This window comes from Monodon monoceros, unplaced genomic scaffold (assembly GCF_005190385.1).
Source record: "Monodon monoceros isolate NGI ecotype Baffin Bay Population unplaced genomic scaffold, NGI_Narwhal_1 Super_Scaffold_16, whole genome shotgun sequence".
Taxonomy (NCBI): Eukaryota; Metazoa; Chordata; class Mammalia; order Artiodactyla; family Monodontidae; genus Monodon; species Monodon monoceros.
In genome coordinates, this window is record NW_021703772.1 from 62,439,834 (window position 1) to 62,464,255 (window position 24,422).

General features: G+C 35.5%; 1 protein-coding gene across 1 annotated transcript in view; it reads right to left on the reverse strand.

Annotated features, from left to right (window-relative positions):
- Positions 1-3,921: 3,921 nt before the first annotated feature.
- PPIG (peptidylprolyl isomerase G) overlaps positions 3,922-24,422 on the reverse strand; it is a 41,257-nt gene continuing 20,756 nt past the window's right edge. The window contains exons 10-14 of the mRNA XM_029224914.1: positions 9,499-9,712; positions 8,550-8,711; positions 7,062-7,149; positions 5,432-5,568; positions 3,922-5,245 (exon numbers count right to left, since the gene is read on the reverse strand). Coding sequence (XP_029080747.1) covers positions 4,138-5,245; positions 5,432-5,568; positions 7,062-7,149; positions 8,550-8,711; positions 9,499-9,712 — 1,709 coding nt within the window. The 3' untranslated portion in view covers positions 3,922-4,137. The remainder of the gene's footprint in view (positions 5,246-5,431; positions 5,569-7,061; positions 7,150-8,549; positions 8,712-9,498; positions 9,713-24,422) is intronic.

Consider the following 24,422-nt stretch of genomic DNA (forward strand, 5'->3'; position numbering starts at 1 on the left):
AACATTTAAAAACACTCCAGAATTTGAGAGTTTAATAATATTCACCTGCTAACACATATAAACCACTGAATGGTCAGAACGTTTTTACTTAAGCATATATATTTTCAGTGACTAACTCTCAAGTTAACTAGGTTAATTTTCCCTAAATGTCTAATTTAAATAAAACCAAAAATAAACAAGAAACCAAAAACTAGACAATCTGTTTTACAAACTCAATTAACATTTATATGGCTTTACAATGGTAAGTGTTATATTAAAGCTGGCAGGCACAGAATATAATACAGTGTTCCTGCTGCTGAGAAATTTGGAGGAATTAAAAAGCAAATAGTAGCATTCCAGTTGACAGAAATGCAAATTCCATGTATAACCTTAAAAGTCTGCTGAGGCAAAAGACACCCTGCAATGTGAAGCACTATGATTAAACAGTTACACTAGAACTTATTCCTAAACCTGGAAATTGTCACTGCTGGCTAAATTCTTAAAAGAAGTTCAACATTGTTAAACTCTTTGCTCAGTTTTTTCCTAATACAATTTCTGTGGGTAAAATAAAAGTATTATTTTAATTGATTTATCTTCATTATTTAGCTTTTAATAAAAATAAAGGCCGAATAAGCTAATACAATGATTTAAAAAATACAAAAACAAACTGTTTATGATAGTATAGTTTATTTTATACAATGTTTAACTATAAAAGTTGATAGTTTCAGAGTTTAAATTCTGTAAAATGCAGTTTGCAGAAAACAGTTTAACAGTTACTAGACTCTAATGATAAGAGAAGCAGCATTTTGAAACTAATTATACAATTGTAACAACAGCTTTATTCCTAAATTTCATTAAAAAAATATACATCACAGTGACTTCTGAGCTAGGAAAAGAAGTGCATTAACTTCATTTGTTTTTCCCTTCTGTAAAGAGAGCAGCCATAACTTTTAATATACCCACATACAAATACCCAATTCATTTATCCTTCAAAATACTATAAACACACAAAGGGGGAACAAAATATACAGCATGTGCTTTTGGTAAACAGGAATTTGCTTGAAAAAGGGGGGCGGGGCAGACACACAAATCAATCCCACCACTCCCCCCAGTACATAAAAACAAACAAAACCCCTCAACAACTCCTTTCTCCAACCTTGCTGATGGAATTTTTCAAATTAAAGGTTCAAAGTGTGATGAAAAATACTGCCACCCAGAGTAAAGCAAAGTCAACTACTAAAACCATACTAATTTGTTCCACACACTAACCTGAAAACAAATTAGAACTGTCAGTAATTACTACTACTGAAAACATGAGAAGCCCAGTGTGTTCCCGTCCCCAATATTAAGAAATTTTTACTTTCAGTTTCATATCTTCCACTGAGTACAGAATCAAAGGCCATTAGGCAAAGCCAATATGAATCAATATTACACTTGTGCAAAGATGGATTTATAAGACAAATTCTTTGAAACTTCTGTGAGGGATCTGATTAAGAAACTTAGAAACTACAATGCTCTATGAACTCACTACCTATAGAGTAATTTAAAAATGTTTTAAAGCAACCTAGTAGCTTCTCTACAAGCTCTTTAACATTAATCGCTCTGCAGTGTCAATTTCTGTGGCAGATGGTTTACCCAGAAAAAGAATTCCCATGAAATAATCATGAAAAAATTTCTCATATATTGCCAATCAAGCAATAAAAACAAACTAAATATCTTTAAGAGGATATTAAATCAAACACACTTTGAGGTAAACTGTAAGCTCAAACGTAACTATTATCAATTTGGCAGTAAAGAATTAAATAGTTGACTTTTAGGAAAACAGAGTTGTTCAAAGTAAAAACTAAAGGTTGCACAACTATTAAAAATGTAATGAAAGGATCATTTGATTGGTGTACTATTCAGATGCAAAGGCAGATGAGGTACAATTAATGCTGTTTGATCATTTTCTAAATGTTATTTATATTCTGAAAATAAAATCTGATTGTCATCTCTCACTTCAACTCCTTCACATATCTGTTCTATTGTAAAAACAGCGAACAAAGTTTTTTTTTAAAGGCTTATAAATAATGTTTAGCATGGAATTGCTTCTTTGATGACCAAAACAGAATACTACTTAACGAAATTACTATTTTTTCCCCCTATGGTTACTTGTCTATAATTCTTAGTGGATAAAGCTCCGGGATCAGACAATATAGAAGTATTTTTACTTAGCATGTTTTTTTTTTAATATAATTATTAGAAATCCTTTCTTAAACAGCACCTTTCTTGAAGCTCAAATAGTTTAACAAAGACTTTTTAAATGCAGTTTACTGAATTTAAGACAAACAATAACTAATTTAAAATATATTAACATTATACAGCTTGGGGACTCAAGACTCAATTATCTCTAAGGTTTGTGGTCAAAGTCTCTAAGGAATCAACCACCCTGGATTATCATAAACATCTATTACTTTTACCATCAGGAAAAAAATTTGGTAAGACTCTGCTACGGATATTTGTTTCAAGATATTGCAAACAATCATTACCCTATTTGTTATATAAATGGCTACCACAATGCCAAATGTATCATTACTGTATTAATCAATAACGGGAATTATGCTAATAAGCATTGCTTTGCTCAGTACAAATAACATTGAGTAGCTACTGGGTTTACGAAGGAGCTACCTTGGTAACAGAGTAGGTATTTGACACTACTGACAAATAGTAAAGTACAAAAGCACTCTAGAGGCAACTACTAATTGGAATTCTGAAATTTCTTTTCAAATGAGGCAGGTTTTGTGTTTACTGTATGTTCAACATTTTATTTAGAAGAGAAATTACAGAATAAAAGGCCACACATCACTAAAATAGCAATATACCACACACAAAATTCTAAACGGACTTTGGATATCTTTAGTGTTTCACACTATAAGCTATCAAATTTTGCAACTCTCTACTCTATGTGGCAATGCTATACATGCCAAGTTAAAATAATGATTAACAGTTACGGTATAAAGCCCCCTGAATAGAAGAAACCAGAGTCATAAACATGCTACAGCCTACTGTGATACACAGATAAAAAAGATGCATTTTCTTGCCAGTTGAAGCTCACAGTTATGAGAGTTAGAGAAGTCAGTTCAAGTTAAAAAAAAAAAAAAAACATGCAACATTAATACTCAACTCTATATAGGTCAGTGGCCCAAAAAGAGAAATCTAAGTTAATGTGTCAATACTAACAATTTTTAGAATCTGTCTAACATAAAGACCTGCACAAGTGGTATGTTTTAGTGAGAAAACTATTTTTTTCATTTTAGAGAAGGGTAATGGTAATAATAATAATCAAACATTCCCCCAAAGCAAGTTTCATCTCTTCAGACCAACAGCAACACAGAATTGAGAATTACAACCTGATCTTCAAGGTACAGTTCTTGTCAGATGCTGTGTAACAGCAAGCCAAGCCCAATCAGTACATCAACTGAAAAAAATACTCAACTATATTTATAGACAGTGAAGTAAAACAAAACTAAAGAGGAAAAATATTAATATGAAACAAGCTACCGGTAGAAATACAAAGAGTAACATGAAGTGCAATATAAATAACTATCTATTTTAAAGCACAAATTACTATAAAATCAAAAGTAATGACTTAATATCTCAAGTTATTAGGGTCCCACTTCTGTGTAATTAAAAGCTGCTGCTGCAAGCCTCTGTTATAAATGCAATAGAAAAATCTACACAAGATTTCTTCTACCTAGTGGCTTCTAAGGTTACTTTAATCATGAGAAACACAAGCTTTTGTAACAATGTATTCCAACAATCAGTTATGTTTGTTTCCAACTGGCCGATCACACAAATCAGGGTGTAGAATAGCATGTTTGCTACTGGCTGATTGTTGCAACACAAAAATGCATACATGAAATAGTTAAACACAGCACACAGTATTACACCAAAGTGTTTTTCTCATTTCAAGTTTATTAAAACTTTTGCAGTACAAATTATCCAGGTTGCAGATTATCAAAAGATTGACTCAATAAAGTCCACATTGGAAAAAAAAAAAAAAAAAAAGACAAACATAAACCCAAAACAATGAAAAGAAAACAACATAAAGGGGATTCATCAGCAAGTCTCTAAAACTTAAAATTTGAGACAGAATGGAAATAAGTTTATATACCTCATTCATCCACTTTTGTCTTCATCTGTTCCAGGGCTTGATTCATGATCAAATTTTTTATTTTTATCATGTGTGTGGTCATTTTCTTGACCCTTTGATTTTTGGTTTTCTTTTTCCACTGAGGATCTGGTCTTCTCATCCTCCTTATTTTTCAAAGTTGAGAACTTTAATTCATTGTCCTGACTACTTTGTTTCATTTTTGAGAACGGACTTTGATCTCTATCAGCCTTTTTTTCCCTGTTACTATTTGAGCTACTATGATCACGATTTTTAGAGTACATTCTCTTCTCACCCTCAGAATTCTCTTTTCTGTGTGAACTTTTACTTTCTTGGTTTCTGTATTTTTCTTTGTTTCTGCTTTGACTTTCTTCTCTCTCTGAGCTCCGTGAATCTCTCCTCCTTCTCCTCCTGTCTTTACTTCTTGATCTTCCTGGCGTTGCTCTTCTGTCTCGGCTCCGTGACCTTCCTCTTCTCCTGTACTCCTGTTCTCTGTATCTGTGATACTCCTTGCTTCTGCTGCGATCTCGGTCATGGCTTCTAGACCGCACTCTTCTGCTCCTCTCCCTACTTCTGCTTCGTTCCCTTGTTCTACTATTGTAACTGTGTTTGCCTTTAGTTACATCGCGTTCTCTACTCCTAGACTGTGCACGTCTGTCCTTGTCCTTACTTTTATTATGATCATGCTCATTGCTTTTGGATTCTAACTGTTTAGACTTCTCTTTACTTCTACTCCTTTCCTGATCTTTTCCTTTAGGATCAGACTTTTCTTTTTCTTTAACATTCTCATGATCCCTTTCTTTACTCCTTGACCTCATCCTCTTTTCTTCATGTCTATTATGCTTTGTATCTCTTTCCTTACTCTTGGATTTCTCTTTGCTCTTACTCCTACTTTTCGATTTGGCCCTTTTCTTTACCTTGTTTTTATATTTATCATCTTTTTCTGAATTTCTTCTGATGTCTCTCTCTTTGCTGTTAGATTTATGATCTTTAACTTTCTTTTCCTTTTCACTTTTTCTGTTTGGACTCTCAGAAATATGCCTATGATCAGTTATTTTTTTCTCTTTTACTCTAACTGGGCTTCTTTGATTTTCTTTTATTTCATTTAACTCACTCCTAAAAAATGAAGAAAAAAAGTTTTGGGGAAACTTTATTAGGAAAACAGTGGTGTCCATTATTGCTGAAATGATATTCTATTTTCCTTAAGACATTCAGAAACAATTGAAATGGCTTTAAATGAAATAATTTTAAATAGTTAAAAAAATACTTGTTACTACATTTGAAATAAGAGTTAAATCTTACTTATCCCCTTTGATCCATCTTTCACCACTTGATACCCTCATTCTTTGAGCTCTCTGCATCTCCTGCCTCCAATGTGGAGGAGTCTCACTACGTCTGAAACGATCCCTGGATCTGGATCTAGAAGGAGTTCGATAACGCTTTAAAAAAAGAGGGGAAAAATTAATATATAAAAATATAAAAGCATTATAACAATTGCTAAAGTGTACGTATTTCTAGGTTCAAAAAAATGTCTGATATTTCCATGCCTTCTAAAATAACTAAATTTCCCAATTTTCAGGTAGGAAATCAATGAGGCATAATGTGGTTTGATATCTTTGCTTTCATTGCTAATGAAATGTGTGTTTATATGTTCTTGTTTTAAATATGTCTTGGGTTTAAGTTCTAAAACAGTAAATATCGATAGCTATATCCCACATCAACAAAAGCTCTTTTGAATCCTCAATCATTTTTAAGAGTGTAAAGAGGTCCGAAGACAAAAAAGTTTGAGAACTGACATGAGAATAGTTAGGAAGCCATTTATAGTTCAGAGAATATACAATGGTGAACTGAACTAAGATGGCAGGAGTGGAGCTTGAGAGAAGCAGATAGATTTCAGAGTATTTAGGAGGTTGAGGTCGAACAGACAGGATTTGGTGATGGATAAGTTATATAAGGTAGGAAAGAAAGGGGAGAAACAAAATGATTCTTGGGCTTCAGGTTTAAGTGCTTGCACAGGTGGTAGTGTCTGTCACTGAGACCAGAAATCTAAAGGAGGGTCAGGCCTGAAGAAGTGTTTAGGCTTACCATTGTATATGATGAGTTTAAAGTGCCCATTAGGCACCTAAATGGTTATCAAATAAACCTTTGATGCCAGAAAGGCAGATGAAAAACTGACAGTTATCAGCATACAGGTACCCAGTGAAGTTACGAGAGTGATTATATTGCCCAAGAAGCATATGCAGAGTGAGAAGAGTTAGAACCCTGAGGTACTACAATATTTAAACATCAGGTAGAGAAGAGCATGAACTAGCATTGGAAATTTAAGACAGACTGGCCAGAGACAGGAAGAAAAGATGATGGAAGCAAAGGGAAAAGAGTATTACAAGGAGGGAGATTAAATAAGACAAAGACTGAAAGGATCCAATGGATTCTGTGACTTGGAACTGACCATAAAGCAAGTGCTGTTTTCAGCAGAATGGCAGAAGACAAACTGAAATGGCTGAGGAATGAGTAGGAAGTGAAGAAATAATATACTAAGTATAGCCACGTTGGTTAAAAGTTTTGAAAAAACAAGAAGATATTTAAATTCTGATGAGGAGAATCCAGTGAAGAGAAAGAGTATGAAATATAAGAATAGGGTTAATTTTTAACAAGCATAGGGACACAGTGGTCAGGAAGTAACAAAGGGGTACAAGAAAGACCTCAATCTCATTTTATACCATGTACATGTAAAATCCATTAACATCCCATGGATTTTCAATGTGGAAGAACCAACACAAAGAAGTTACTATAAAAAGAGAACATATAATTCATCATCCGTATCTACTCTAAATTTTAACTACTTATGTATAAAACAATACTTAAGAAACACTCTAGGATTATTTAAGATAAATGCAATACTATTAGGACTTCTGGGAAAAGAATCACCTACCCTTGGTCCTCTTCCTTTAATTTTCCTGCCAGACCTAGTAACTAAAAGTCGCCTCTGGTATGAAGCAGGCTGGGAGTTAAGTAGATTACTAGAAGGAAGCAGAGGGAAAATTAAAAAACATTATTTTATAAAAATAAATCTGGAGAACATAGCTTTACTGATCTAAACTAATAAATTTAAAGACTTACATATATAATCAGTGGTTCTCAACCAGGAATGTTATCAATCCTAGTAGTTATCTGGAAAAGTATGGGAGCATTTTTACAACTGTCAATGACTAGAGGGTGCTATTGGTACCGAGTGACAAGTCAGGAATGCTAAAATCGTGTAATGTGTGTAGATGAAGAACTATCCTGTTCCCAAATGCCAACTGTGTCCTGTTGAGAAACACTGTTATATAATCATCACTAAGATGAAGTCAACTTGATAGTGCTAAGGAACTCAGAGTAGGCTACATGCTGTTGAGAGAACAATTTTAAAGCTATCTGATTCTAAATTATCTTACTATCCTATAAGCAGTTGTTCACTGGTAATAAAACTATAGAGAAATGTAATTAATGTGAATTAAACAGAGACAAGATGGTCTGAATTAGCAAAATGTTTAATATCATGCTTTATACCAGAAAGGGAAACTATTTATTTTCAAATAATAATGAGTTAATATTTAATTAGCACTAACAATATCTGTGTATGTTATATCTGAAAAATGCATTCTAAAGTAGTTCAAATATCTTCTCCTTAATGTTTACTTCCTTGGAAACACAATTTCCTATTAACTGAGTAAACTCAATCCAATCCATCAAAATTATCCCAATTCAAGTAACCAAGACTTACTTTTATATTTTTACTGTATTGTGAAAGTATAGGGAGAATGTTCAGAATTTTACCACTTTTAAATACATTATTTCCAATTATAAATAAGAGAAAGATACCCATCTTCTTATCTATCTTTGGACATAATTATTAAAATGATTCATAAAGAACCAACAACTTCTAATACTAATAATGTGAACTTATGTAGAAAAATTTTCAAAGTACTTGAATATGCTGTCAATTTTCAATACCACAATATTGTAAACCAGGCAAGGAAAACAGCATTTTCCCCCATCAGACAAACTGAAAAATAAAGGTTCTTACTTGCTTAAAAGTTTAATGTATACAAATAACAGAGTAAAACACCTGTTTTAAATGGAGTTTGTTTGGAATGCCACTTAACAATATCTTTTTGCCATTTGCAGTGCTTGTTTTTTTTTTTTTAATTAATGTAACTTTTATTCAAAAATCTGTCTGAATTAAGTCAATTTATCTTTTCAGCTATGTGGTTAGCAAAAAGGAGCCTTGCTAACATTATCCTATTAAGAAATTTCAATCTTGGGACAAGGTCACCAATTAAATCTTATCTAAAATAAGCAAAAATGGTTTTTTAAAAAAGAAAGGTTCTGTGGTAGAGAATGTAGGGCAGTTTATAAAATAAACATATTCACATACCACTCTCTCTCTCTCTCCCTGTTCTTCCTTTCTTTTTCATCAGCTTTAGGAGGACTTTTTCTCATTAGGAATCTATTTTCAGGTATTGGAGGGATTTCTTCTGGACGAACAGTAGACTGGGGTTGTGCTTCAAGATTTTCAGCCTCACTTTCACTAGATGCGCTTTAAAAGAAACACACACAACAAATTCCACTTGGTTATTATGTACCTACCCCGATTTTCCAATTGTTGGTATTTCTTTCCTTTGTAATATGTACAATATATGCATCATTCTGTCCCCCATCTCTGACCAAAAATGCAATTACATGGGGAAAATACGCATTCCTCTGACAAACCAACCAGAAACCAAAACCAAATGTTTCTGTTATCACATTCTCAAAAAATATTTTCCAATAAAATGGAACCAAAATATGATACTTCATGTGCAATGCCCTCTGATAAATTTAAAATACTTGAAAATATAAAGAAACTGCTTTAGAGGCAACAGGTTTATAAAGATGAGTTTTAGTACAACCATAGATTATTTCAGACAAAACAGGAAAGAAAAGAAATACGCTGACATTATCTGCTTTCTACCCTATGCTATCATAGGAGGAAAAAAAATAAAGAACAAAAAAGCGAGAGACTGCTACAGAAAATAAGAAAACAGTCATTGGTTTCCTATAATTCTCACTAATCTTATATTCCTCCCATAAAATACAAACCTATATAACCAAAAGGTCATTGAATTCAGACAAAATGAACTGAATGGTTTAGTTGAAAATTAAAATGAATGTTCCCAAATTTAATCTATACACTGTAGAATATCAAAATGGTCTTATACTTCATGCTATGAAACATTTCTCACTATATTCATGTTCCATATAATTGATCCAAAATCCCAACAGATTTATATATAAACAGAAGGGAATTAGAATACAAAGTCAGTACTGTAAAAGTAAATTAAGACCTTTTCTTGCTTTTCTTTCGCTTCTTCTTTTCTTTCTTGTGTTTACGAGAATTTTTCCTATGTTTCTTCTTTCTTTTTTTTGATTTCTCTTCAGAAGCACTTTCAGAATCAGAAGAATCAGAAGAGGACTGAGAATCGCTTGAACTATCTGAGTCACTGGATGATGATGAGGAGGAGGAGGAGGATTTATGCCTTTTCTTTTCTTCTTTCCTAGCTTTAATAAAAAGCAAAACGGTTTGGTGAACACTTTTTAGACAAACTTTGTAAGTGGAAGTTTAGATTTTTTTTGCAGATTCTCAAAGTCCAGTATTTAACACTTAGCTCATCCAGCTATTTGACCTGAGGGGTACAGGAAAGGAGTTAAGACTCAAGATTAGAATCCAGATCTCCAGACTCAAGGGTCAGAGTTATATTTATATCTAAAGAATTCTGGAAAAGTAATAGGTAAATCTAAAACATTAAACTAAGTTAATTTTAGGAATCATACGAATAACATACTTTTTTAAAGGCACAGAAATAACACTCAAGAATCCCAGATTCTAATCTTTTTGTGGTTTTCAACTTTTTCTCTTATTATCAATATTGGAAGTACAACTGTAGGAGAGAAGTAATAGAAAAAATACTATGCATGAATGTGGAAAGATAAGAAACACGATTCCACTGGCATAGGCTTATTCAATGCCTGAGTATTCCTCTAATGATTAAGAAATTTAGCTTTGGCTGAACAGCAGACTTACAACAGGGGGTAGTGGTAGTCATTTGCCAATGATTAATAAATATGTTTTGGGGTCTCTACAAAAAGTAATTTCAAATTTAAATTTTATTTTGGGTTAAGGAAGTTTAATTTTAAAAGGGGTCCCAAAACTCAAATGCTTTAAGGATGAGGAAACTAACAGAAATAAGTGAGGTTAACCAGGAAATGGAGGAAGATATGACTGACTGGACAGAGCTTCGCCAACCTAACAGTATTCTAATTCCAACCATGGTGGACTTAAAGAAGTGAATTCAACAATCTGATTAAAAAATGGGCAGAGGACCTGAATAGACATTTTCCCAAAGGAGACATACAGATGCCAACAGGCACATGAAAAGATGCTCAACATCACTAATCATCAGAGAAATGCAAATCAAAACAATGAGATAGCACCTCACACCTGTCAGAATGGCTATTATCAAAAAGACAACACATAACAAGCATTGGCGAGGATGTGGAGAAAAGGGACCCCTTGTGCACTGTTTGTGAGAATGTAAATTGATATAGCCAGTATGGGAAGTAGCATGGAGGATCCTCAAGAAGTTAAAATAGCAGTGCCATATGACCCAGCAATTCTATTTCTGGGTATTTATCCAAAAAAAACTAAAACACTAATTCTGAAAGATATATGCAACTCAACCTTCACTGCAGCATTATTTACAATAGCCAAGATATGGAAGCAACCTAAGCGTCCATCGATATGTGAATGGATAAAGAAGATGTAGCGCGTGTACACACACACACGCGTGCACGCGCAATGGAATATTACTTAGCCATAAAAAAGGAAGGACCTCCTACCCCTTGTGACAAAATGGATGGATCTAGAGAGTATTATGCTAAGTGAAATAAGTCAGACAGAAAAAGGCAAATACTGTGTGATTTCAATTATATGTGGAATCTAAAAAAACAAAACAAATGAACAAACATAACGGAACAGAAACAGACTCATAGATACAGTGAAGAAACTAGTGGTTGCCAGAGGAGAAGGCGATTAAGGGGGTGGGGAAATAGGTTTATGGGATTAAGAGGTACAAACTTCCAGTTATAAAATAAGTCATAGGGATGTAGTGTAGAGCACAGGGAATATAGTCAATAATATTGTAATATCTCTGTATGGTGACAGAGAATAACTAGACTTATTATGGTGATCATTTTGTAATGTATAAAAATATCAAATCACTGTTGTATACCTGAAATCAATAGGATATTTTCAGTCCATTATGCCTTAATTAAAAAAGAAGTAAGTGAATTCAGGCTAAAGCTGGGACAATATTGATATATGGATAACTACAATACAGTGGAACAGAAAATACATTAGAATCCATCAGTTCATAATGATATAGGTAAATAAAATATAAATCATTTATCCTTCTTATCGTATATGAACTGTTCCACTGGCTAACCAAATAGAAGATGAAGGGAAGATGCTCTTTATCAAAAGTACTCCAAGAATAAATGAATAAGGAATTACAGAGTTAGAATATCACCATTTCACAACTCCTAAGGAGACACTGCCCACCAATGGCCACTGCAGAGCACAGAGACAACCTGTCCTAAGTGACTCTTGCTCCCATCAAATAGAATTTAAAAAAATCAAAACTATATCTGATCCATTTTCTAGATCTAACTACAAAGATATATGAAACAGAAGCACAGAAGGAACACATTACATAACAGAAGGATGCAATCCGTAAAATTCAGTGTGTGCAATAACGGGAAAGAAACACTACAGGACAAATGACCTAGCTTGTTCAACAAATAAATCTCAAGAAACATAAAAAGAAATGGTGGGATAATCTATTAAAAACAAAAAAAATTTACAACACCAACCCAAATGTTTGAACCTGATTTGGATTCAAATTCGAACATCAAAAAATTAACATTAACTAAACAATTAGAAATTTGAACACTGTAAGGATTTCTGACATTTAGGAACATATGTGTATATATGTCTGCATATGATTATGGTACGGTTATTTTTTTCAAAAGAGTCACCTTTTAGAGATAGTGAAATATTTATCAATAAAATGTTATGCCTAGAATTTGCTTCAAACAGGAAATGGAGTACTGTCCAAGGACAGGTAACATGAGATTAGCCATAAATTAACTGGTAAAGATGGGTAATGAACATAGGTGATTTGTTATACAATTTCAATCACTTTTGTATATGTTAGTATTTTCCATAATTAAAAAAATATCAAAGAGGACAAAGAAAATATCTTTGGACTGACTGTTGGCTGTTTACAGACCTTAATTGAAAGGGTTAACAGCTGGTTTGTAACCTTTCTGTTAGCTTCAGAACACCTGAGGATTTGGCACTTGGTTGGCACTTGGCCAAATTATTCCTGAAACTTATTTACTTATTTATGACTGCACTGGGACCTTCTCTACTTGTGATGAGTGGGGGCTAACTCTTCATTGTGGTGCACAGGCTTCTCATTGTGGTGGCTTCTCTTGTTGCGGAGCACAGGCTCTAGGCGTGCAGGCTTCAGCAGTTGTGGCACACAGGATCAGTAGTTGTGGCACACGGGCTTAGTTCTAAGCTCCACAGCGTGTGGGATCTTCCCGGACCAGGGATCGAGCCAGTGTCCCTCCCCTGTATTGGCAGGAGGATTCCTAACCACTGCACCACCAGGGAAGTCCCTCTTGAAACTCTTAACTCAGAATTTATAGGAGTGTACTGAGTTACAGAGATAAATGAGAATCTGGCTGGAGTCACTGTGTACTTGCCCAAGGGTCTGTGGTTCACTGTTAAGATTATTTCTCTGATACCGAAGAGATGCTGCTGAACTGGAGAATGGGAACAAGGTATAAAAGCTGAAGGAACTCAAGAGGTAATAGCTTCAATGAACTTATTAGGTAGTCTTCGTCACCCAGTCATGCTCCTCAGGACCACGAACCTATTAAGCTGAGATGCCTAGGATATATGCAAGCTCTGCCTAGAACTCATGACATCTCTAATATGAGGCTGCTGTTCAAGCTGTGCTGTTTCCTGTCCTATATCCTTTCTTAATGATAAATAAGCTTAGTGCTGAGTGAAGCCTATCTTGTCTCATGAGTCCAATTGTTAATCTGATACCAAAACCACTGTTGATGGTGAGGCAGTATGGGTATGCAAACTGAAAAACCTACTTGCATACACTAAAAACCTGACGGGGGGGAGAATCAAACTTAAAGAAACCTAAGGAAGAAAATAAATTCATAATGCATATGAGTAACTCTAAATACAAATATCTGAGGCCATATAATATGGAGACAAAATAAAAATATTCCACATAAGCACAGAATACAGCTGTTAAAATTACTTGACAAAACATAGTAATGCTCTTCCCCATGATTAACAAAGCTTTATTCACCAGCTCCAATTTATATTTATTTTGCATTGTGACTCTTTCCTGAGAAATACACTGAAGTTGGTTTCGTTAAAAGGCAAGCCCGAGAAGCAAGAAGAACTGCAGAGTCCTGCAGCCTGTGCAACAAAAACCACATTCACAGAAAGACAGACAAAATGAAAAGGCAGAGGACTATGTACCAGATGAAGGAACAAGATAAAACCGCAGAAAAACAACTAAATGGAGATAGGCAAACTTCCAGAAAAAGAATTCAGAATAACGATAGTGAAGATGATCTGGGACCTTGGAAAAAGAATGGAGGCAAAGATCGAGAAGATTTAAGAAATGTTTAACAAAGACCTAGAAGAATTAAAGAACATAACCTAGAAGAATTAAAGAACAAACAAACAGAGATGAACAATACAATAACTGAAATGAAAAATACACTAGAAAGAATCAACAGCAGAATAACTGAGGCAGAAGAATGGATAAGTGACCTAGAAGACACAATGATGGAATTCACTGCCACGGAACAGAATAAAGAAAAAAGAATGAAAAGAAATGAAGACAGCCTAAGAGACCTCTGGGACAACATTAAACACACCAACATTCGCATTACAGGGGTCCCAGAAGGAGAAGAGAGAGAGAAAGGACCAGAGAAAATATGTGAAAAGATTACAGTCGAAAACTTCCCTAACATGGGAAAGGAACTAGCCACCCAAGTCCAGGAAGTGCAGTGAGTCCCATACAGAATAAACTCAAGGAGAAACACGCTGAGACACACAGTAATTAAACTGGCAAAAATTAAAGACACAGAAAAATTATTGAAAGCAGCAAGGGAAAAATGACAAATAACACACAAGGAAACTGCCATAAGGTTAACAGCTGATTTCTCAGCAGAAACTCTACAAGCCAGAAGGGAGTGGCATGATATACTTAAAGTGATGAAAGGGAAGAACCTACAACAAAGATTACTCTATCTGGTAAGGATCTCACTCAGATTCGATGGAGAAATCAAAAGCTTTACAGACAAGCAAAAGCTAAGAGAATTCAGTACCACCAAACCAGCTCTACAACAAATGCCAAAGGAACTTCTCTAAGTGGGAAACACACGAGAAGAAAAGGACCTACAAAAACAAACCCAAAACAATTAAGAAAATGGTCATAGGAACATACATATGGATAATTACCTTAAACGTGAATGGATTAAATGCCCCAAACAAAAGACACAGGTTTGCTGAATGGATACAAAAACAAGACTCATATATATGCTGTCTACAAGAGACCCACTTCAGACCTAAGGACACATACAAACTGAAAGTCAGGGGATGGAAAAAGATATTCATGCAAATGGAAATCAAAAGAAAGCTGGAGCAGCAATACTCATATCAGATAAAATACATTAAAATAAAGAATGTTACAAGAGACAAGGAAGGACACTACATAACGATCAAGGGATCAATCCAAGAAGAAGATATAACAGTTATAAATATATATGCACCCAACATAGGAACACCTCAATATATAAGGCAACCGCTAACAGCTGTAAAGGAGGAAATCGACAGTGACACAATAATAGTGGGGGACTTTAACATCTCACACCAATGCACAGATTATCCAAACAGAAAATTAATAAGGAAACACAAGCTTTAAATGACACAATAGACCAGACAGATTTAATTGATATTTATAGGACATTCCATCCAAAAACAGCAGATTACACTTTCTTCTCAAGTGCACATGGAACATTCTCCAGGATCGATCACATCCTGGGTCACAAATCAAGCCTCAGTAAATTTAAGAAAATTGAAATCATATCAAGCATCTTTTCCGACCACAACGCTATGAGATTAGAAATGAATTACAGGGGAAAAAACGTAAAAAAAACCAAACACATGGAGGCTAAACACTACTTTACTAAATAACCAAGAGATCACTGAAGAAATTAAAGAGGAAATAAAAAAATACCTAGAAACAAATGACAATGAAAACATGACGATCCAAAACCAATGGGCTGCAGCAAAAGCAGTTCTAAGAGGGAAGTTTATAGCTATACAAGCCTACCTCAAGAAACAAAAATCTCAAACAAATAATCTAACCTTACCCCTAAAGGAACTAGAGAAAGAAGAACAAACAAAACCCAAAGGTAGCAGAAGGAAAGAAATCATTAAGATCAGAGCAGAAATAATTGAAATGGAAACAAAGAAAACCATAGCAAAGATCAATAAAACTAAAAGCTGGTACTTTGAGAAGATAAACAAAATTGATAAACCATTAGCCAGACTCATCAAGAAAAAGCAGGAGAGGACTCAAATCAATAAAATTAGAAATGAAAAAGGAGAAGTTACAACAGACACTGCAGAAATACAAAGCATCCTAAAAGACTACTACAAGCAACTCTATGCCAATAAAATGGACAACCTGGAAGAAATGGACAAATTCTTAGAAAGGTATAACCTTCCAAGACTGAACCAGGAAGAAACAGAAAATATGAACAGACACAAGTAATGAAATTGAAACTGTGATTAAAAATCTTCCAACAAACAAAAGTCCAGGACCAGATGGCTTCACAGGTGAATTCTATCAAACATTTAGAGAAGAGCTAACACCCATCTTTCTCAAACTCTTCCAAAAAATTGCAGAGGAAGGAACACTTCCAAACTCATTCTACAAGGCCACCATCACCCTGATACCAAAACCAGACAAAGATAGTACAAAAAAAGAAAATTACAGACCAATATCACTGATGAATATAGATGCAAAATTCCTCAACAAAATCCTAGCAAACAGAATTCAACAGCACATTAAAAGGATCATACACCATGATCAAGCGGGATTTATCCCAGGGATGCAAGGATTCTTCAATATATGCAAATCAATCAATCTGATACAACATATTAACAAATTGAAGAATAAAAACCATATGATCATCTCAATAGATGCAGAAAAAGCTTTTGACAAAATTCAACACCCATTTATAATAAAAACACTCCAAAAAGTGGGCATAGAGGGAACCTATCTCAACATAATAAAGGCCATATACGACAAACCCACATCCAACATCATTCTCAATGGTGAAAAACTGAAAGCATTTCCTCTAAGATCAGGAATAAGACAAGGATGTCCACTCTCACTGCTATTATTCAACATAGTTTTGGAAGTCCTGGCCATGGCAATCAGAGACAAAAAAGAAATAAAAGGAATACAGATTGGAAAAGAAGAAGTAAAACTGTCACTGTTTGCAGATGACATGATACTATACATAGAGAATCCTAAAGATGCCACCAGAAAACTACTAGAGCTAATCAATGAATTTATTAGTAAAGCTGCAGGATACAAAATTAATGCACAGAAATCTTTCATTCCTATACACTAATGATGAAAACTCTGAAAGAGAAATTAAGGAAACACTCCCACTTACCACTGCAACAAAAAGAATAAAATACCTAGGAATAAACCTACCTAGGGAGACAAAAGACCTGTATGCAGAAAACTATAAGACACTGAGGAAAGAAATTAAAGATGATACCAACAGATGGAGAGATATACCATATTCTTGGATTGGAAGAAGCAATATTGTGAAAATGACTCTACTACCCAAAGCAATCTACAGATTCAACGCAATCCCTATCAAATTACCAATGGCATTTTTTACGGAACTATAACAAAAAATCTTAAAATTTGTATGGAGACACAAAAGACCCCGAATAGCCAAAGCAGTCTTGAGGGAAAAAAACGGAGCTGGAGGAATCAGACTCCCTGACTTGAGACTATACTACAAAGCTACAGTAATCAAGACAGTATGGTACTGGCACAAAAACAGAAACATACATCAATGGAACAAAAGGGAAAGCCCAGCGATAAACCCATGCACCTATGGTCAACTAATCTATGACAAAGGAGGTAAGGATATACAATGGAGAAAAGACAGTCTCTTCAACAAGTGGTGCTGGGAAAACTGGACAGCTACATGTAAAAGAATGAAATTAGAACACTCTCTAACACCATACGCAAAAATAAGCTCCAAATGGATTAAAGACCTAAATGTAAGACTGGACACTATAAAATTCTTAGAGGAAAACATAGGAAGAACACTCTTTGACACAAATCACAGCAAGATCTTTTTTGATCCACCTCCTAGAGTAATGGAAATAAAAACAAAAGTAAACAAATGGGACCTAATGAAACTTAAAAGCTTTTGCACAGCAAAGGAAACCATAAACAAGACAAAAAGACAACCCTCAGAATGGGAGAAAATATTTGCAAATGAATCAACGGACAAAGGATTAATCTCTAAAATACATAAACAGCCCATGCAGCTCAATATTAAAAAAACAAACAACCCAATCCAAAAAGGGTCAGAAGACCTAAATAGACGTTTCTCCGAAGAAGACATACAGATGGCCAAGAAGCACATGAAAAGCTGCTCAACATCATTAATTTAATTAGAGAAATGCAAACCAAAACTACAATGAGGTATCACCTTACACCAGTTAGAATGGGCTTCATCAGAAAATCTACAATCAAATGCTGGAGAGGGTGTGGAGAAAGGGAACCCTCTTGCACTGCTGGTGGGAATGTAAACTGATACAGCCACTATGGAGAACAGTATGGAGGTTCCTTGAAAAACTAAAAATAGGGCTTCCCTGGTGCGCAGTCGTTGAGAGTCCGCCTGCCGATGCAGGGGACACGGGCTCGTGCCCCGGTCCAGGAAGATCCCACATGCTGCGGAGCAGCTGGGCCCGTGAGCCATGGCTGCTGAGCCTGTGCTCCAGAACGGGAGAGGCCACAACAGTGAGAGGCCTGCGTACCACAAAAAAAAAAAAAAAAAAAACTAAAAATAGAATTACCATATGATCCAGCAAGACCGCTACTGGGCATATACTCAGAGAAAACCACAATTCAAAAAGACACATGCGCCCCAATGTTCACTGCAGCACTATTTACAATAGCCAGGTCATGGAAGCAACCTAAATGCCCATCGACAGACGAATGGATAAAGAAGTTGTGGTACATATATACAAGGGAATATTACTCAGCCATAAAAAGGAATGAAATTGGGTCATTTGTTGAGGCGTGGATGGATCTAGAGACTGTCATACAGAGTGAAGTAAGTCAGAAAGAGAAAAACAAATATCGTATATTAACGCATATATGTGGAACCTAGAAAAATGGTACAGATGAACCGGTCTGCAGGGCAGAAATTGAGACACAGATGTAGAGAGTAAACATATGGACACCAAGGGCAGAAAGCCGCGGGGTGGTGGTGGTGGTGGTGGTGTGATGAATTGGGCGATTGGGATTGACATGTATACACTGATGTGTATAAAATTGATGACTAATAAGAACGTGCTGTATAAAAAAATAATAATAAATAAGATACAAGGATATATTGTACAACACAGGAAAAAAAAAAAGACCCACTTCAGACCCAGGGACTCATACAGACTGAAAGTGAGGGGATGGAAAACGATATTCCATGCAAATGGAAATCAGAAGAAAGCTGGAGTAGTAATACTCATAACAGATAAAACAGACCTTAAAATAACGTTGTAAGAGATAAAGAAGGACACTACAAAATGATCAAGGGATCAATCCAAGAAAAAGATATAATAATTATAAATATATATACACCAACACAGGAGCACCTCAATCCATAAGGCAAATGCTAACAGCTATAAAAGAGGAAAATGAGAGTGACACAATAATAGTGGGGGACTTTAACACCTCACTTACACCAATGGACAGATCATCCAGACAGAAAGTTAATAAGAAGCACAAGCTTTAAATGACACAATAGACCAGATACATTTAATTGATATTTATAGGACATTCCATCCAAAAATAGCAGATTACACTTTCTTCTCAAGTGTGCATGGAACATTCTCCAGTATAGATCACATCTTGGGTCACAAATCAAGCCTCAGTAAATTTAAGAAAACTGAAATCATATCAAACATCTTTTCTGACCACAACTCTATGAGATTAGAAATAAATTACAGGGGAAAAAATGTAAAAAACACAAACATGTGGAGGCTAAACAATATGTTACTAAATAACCAAGAGATGACTTAAGAAATCAAAGTGGAAATCAAAAAATACCTAGAGACAAATGACGAGAACAGGATGATCCAAAGCCTATGGGATGCAGCAAAAGCCGTTCTAAGAGGGAAGTTTATAGCAATACAATCCTACCTCAAGAAACAAGAAAAATCTCAAATAAACAATCTAACTTTACCAAAAAAAAAAAAAAAAAAAAGCAAGCCCATTCTCCCCACCTAATGTATTAAATATATTTCAAATAACCATTATTTAGTTTTCACTTCACTTCTCATGTAAGCATTTGAGCGAAGCAAAATAACACAACAATATAGAAGACCATAAAAAAGATTTATAACTCTTTTTAGGGTAATATAATCTGCCCAAGTATTAGACAATATGAACTATGAAAGAAAAATAGGGGCTTCCCTGGTGGCGCAGTGGTTGAGAGTCCACCTGCCGATGCAGGGGACACGGGTTCGTGCCCTGGTCCGGGAAGATCCCACATGCCACGGAGCGGCTGGGCCTGTGAGCCATGGCCACTGAGCCTGCGCGTCCGGAGCCTGTGCTCCGCGACGGGAGAGGCCATAACGGTGAGAGGCCCGCATACCGCAAAAAAAATTAATTAATTAATTTTTTAAAAAAGGAAAATAAACTGTGATTTTAGGGAGGATGCCTTGGAATAGAACCTAGAAAGCTCTAAGGTTGAAAGGCTCCCTCTTTTCATGTTTCTCAACATTATTTTTTAGTGAAATTTAATTTATGTCCCCTTTTCCTATGAATCTGCTCAGAAAAAAAAGATAAAATGACTGAGAAAGAACAGTTAAAAACAGAAAAGTAAGAAGAAAAAAATAGAGACATGACAATATCAATATTAGTTCTAACAGAATGTAGCTTGAGTGTCAAAATTTGTGTTAACCTAAATTTAAAAATATGACTTAGGCACATCGGGAATCTGAAATTTTATCCTTCTCAGATCAACAAGTATGTTTAAGTGAACAGTACATAGATATATATTTAACATGATGCCAGGACATGGAGAGAAAGAATTGTAGAGTATAAATGGGGAAGTTCCATAGCAAACTTCTGCCTTCACAGAGTTTACTGTCTATTTGGAAAATAAGACCAACAAGTGTGAATTTAACAGCAAACAGCATCTGAAAACATACATTGAGTTGTAATAAATTTTCTAGAAACTCTGACTGTAAATTGTATATGGGTTTATTAGTGCATATGGTCAATAAGGACAAGAGTAAAGTAGAAAAGGTTTGGAGAAGCACAGTCAGTTCTGCTGTTAGACAGCATATGCATTTCTTTTTTTTTTTTTAATTTTTTGGCCCTACTGCATGGCATGTGGGATCTTAGTTCCCCAACCAGGGATCGAACCCACGCCCCCTGCACTGGAAGTGCAAGTCTTAACCACTGGACCGCCAGGGAAGTCCCCCAACATATGCATTTCTATAAATCACTGTGCCATGAAAAACTGTACAATAAAAACCACATGGCTTATAGAAAAAATGGGGTTAGGGGCACAAAACTCAAAAACTTCATCAGTGACACATTAAAAAAAAAAGATAGGAAACTAATAAAAATAGCAACAGAGGGCTTCCCTGGTGGCGCAGTGGTTGAGAGTCCGCCTGCCGATGCAGGGGACACGGGTTCGTGCCCCGGTCCGGGAAGATCCCACATGCCATGGAGCGGCTGGGCCTGTGAGCCATGGCCGCTGGGCCTGCGAGCCATGGCCGCTGGGCCTGCGCGTCTGGAGTCTGTGCTCCGCAACGGGAGAGGCCACAACAGTGAGAGATCCGTGTACCGCAAAAAAAAAAAAAAAAAAAAAAAAAAGAAGAAATAGCAACAGAGCCTTCACACATGTTAAATAGTTAAGAAATACATAAATACGACAATTAAATACAGCACTTTGAGAAAATCATGGGTTTGCTTGTGGAAGTGAATGTCAGTAGGGCTATAGCTTGTGAGTTACTGTAAAGTTAGTGCAAGGGGGGGTGATATGAAACTAGATGGAAAGTTTTAGTACAAACTGTACTTAGGCGTGGCTCATAACACAAGTGATGAACTGAGGTAGCTTAGTAGATGTGTGAGGTGTGTGTATGTGTAAATTTTTTGGGGGGGGGCCGTGTTGTACAGCTTGCAGGATCTCAGTTCCCCAACCAGGGAATGAACGTGGGCCATGGGGCAGTGAAAGTGCCAAATCCTAACACCAGGCCACCAGGGAACTCCCCTGGGTATGTGTAATTTTTGTGTATTCCTGTAAAGCTGTTCAACTGCGTATGGTTTTCTGCACTCAGTATTTCTTGTAGACAAGAGCATGCATAGGCAAAGGTGAAACTGATGTTATGTTCCAATTGTCTTCTAATGTATCAACTGAATGGAATAAATGCATGCTTTCAAAACAAGCAGTATAGCAGAACTGACTATGTTAGGATTTGAAATAGGGGCAGGAAAAAGTAGTGTGGAGTAGTATCTGTAGAGTGCTTACAATGTGCTAGTAAGCACTGAACAAACTCGTTTATAGGTGTAATTTGATGAGTAGATTCTGGATATAAAAGGGAAAATTTTTTTTTACAACACTTTAAAAGTATGAAGAAAGGAATGGAGAAATTGTGAAGATGGAATAGATTCATCTCTTCCTATCCTCCTGCTAAGTGTAAGTAGAAATCCTAGACATAATACAAAAAGAAACAAACATAAGAAGACTCTGAAAGGTAGAAAGAAGGCAGAGTGGCCAGGGATTTCTGGATTTGAAGGTGACATGGTGGTTTTCAATCTGTCTCCCATATACCTTAGACATCACGCTGAAGAAGCCTGCAACTCAGAAATGCCAATGGACACAGGTTTGTAAAAGCCCCAAGAAAGGCCTGCTCTCTCCAGACAGAGAAATAGAAAAAAGATGGTTTAGCAGGACAAAAAATTTGTCACCAATACCTGCTTTACTGTAAGCAAATACTAAGGGGGAAAATTTAAAAAAAAAAAGTTCACCAACTCCCTCTTGGCTCTATCAGCAGAGACAAAGTAGAGAATTTGGATTTCCAGTACCCTCCCCTTCAAGCAGTGTTCCCCTTCCCTTGCCAGAGTGATGACAGTAGAGACAAAGTGGGAAGCCTGGGCTTCAGCTCCCCTCACTGCACCAGCAGGTGGCACAGATTTCAGAGAAGGAAGCTAGAGAAAAAGATTCTTTAAATTTATAGATGAAGTCCTGGGGAGGAGACCCCCAAGTTAAACTGACCAGAACTAATATAGCAAAAGGTTTCAGAATTAAACTACAGTGTTGAATAGCATCCAGTTTTTCAGTAGCATACAAATGAAACCAGAATAGTACTGCAAGGGCTCTGGAAATTGAATTATCATTGAAACCACAATCTACAAAAGGAGGCCAGGACCTACATGCTAAACCTATATAAGGTGACTGCTTGCTAAAAACAGAAAACATAAACAGAATCCAGAGTTTCATAACATACAATACCCCAAATTTCCAGGACAAAATTTTAAAAAAATCACTAATAATTTCAAGAACCATTTTCAAGGAAAATCACAACTTAAGTAAGAAAAAACAATCAAAAGACGCCAACACCCAGAAGATTCACATGTTGGAATTAACAAGGATTTTTAAAAAGCCATCTTAAAAATGCTTCCACAAGCAATTATTAATGTTCTTTAAACAAATGAAAAAAGTTTAAAAATCTCAGGAGAAAAGAAGATATAAAGTATCAAAAGGAATTTTAGAACTGAAAAATACAATGATACAATAACTGAAATAAAGCGTGCTCAATATCAGAGTGGGGATGACAGGGAAACTGTTAGCGAACCAGAGACAGATCAATAGAAATTACCCAACCAGAACATCAGAGAAAATTAAAAAAACAAACAAAAAATGAACAGAGCCTCGGAGACCTGTAGAACAATAAACAAAAGATCTAACATTTATGTTATCGGAATCCCAGGAGAAAAATTTGAAATTAAAAAAATTTTTTAAATAATAATGGCAGAAAATTCCCTCATTACCTACAGGGAACAATGATTTGAACAACAGACTTCTCACTTGAAACCATAGAGGCCAGAAGGAAGTGGCCTAACACTTTTTTATGTGTTGAAAGAACTGCCAACCCAGAATTCTACATCTAGTGAAAATACCCATCATGAAAGAAAGGGAAATAACGACATTTTCAGAAAACTAAGATAGTTACCAGCAGACCTACCCTTAAAAAAATGGCCATTTTCTCCAAACAAAAGGAAATACAAGGAGGCTTGGAGTTGAGTAAAAATATGAGGCAAAGCAATTAACAATCAACTCATATAAAAACAAATATAAATGGCTCCTAAGGAGATGATAACATCAAATACCTTAGAGAAATACTTATTTAAACCAGCTTTAAAAACAACAACAACCAACCCTGTAATTAGGCTGGCAAAGATTGAAGAGTTTGATATTATGTGGCTCTGCAAAGGGCATAGGGAAATTAACTTTCCTATATTCTAGTGGCAATGCCTACCAACATTACAAACGCATAACCCCTATAATCTGTTAATTCTATTTCTAGGAATTTATATTATCAACATTCACATACACGTAGAATGGTATAGAAAATTTGAGAATGGGAACTGATGGGCAGAAATGGAAAAAAGACTTTTCACTGACTATCCTCTTATGCTTTCTAAATGTTGAACAAAATCAATGTATTAAATTTTAAAACTCCCAAGTCTGACAACAATTGTCACCCTGTTCTCCAAAAAACCCTACTTCCTGCCTAACCACTTAAAATCTATTTCAAAGTATCATTTAT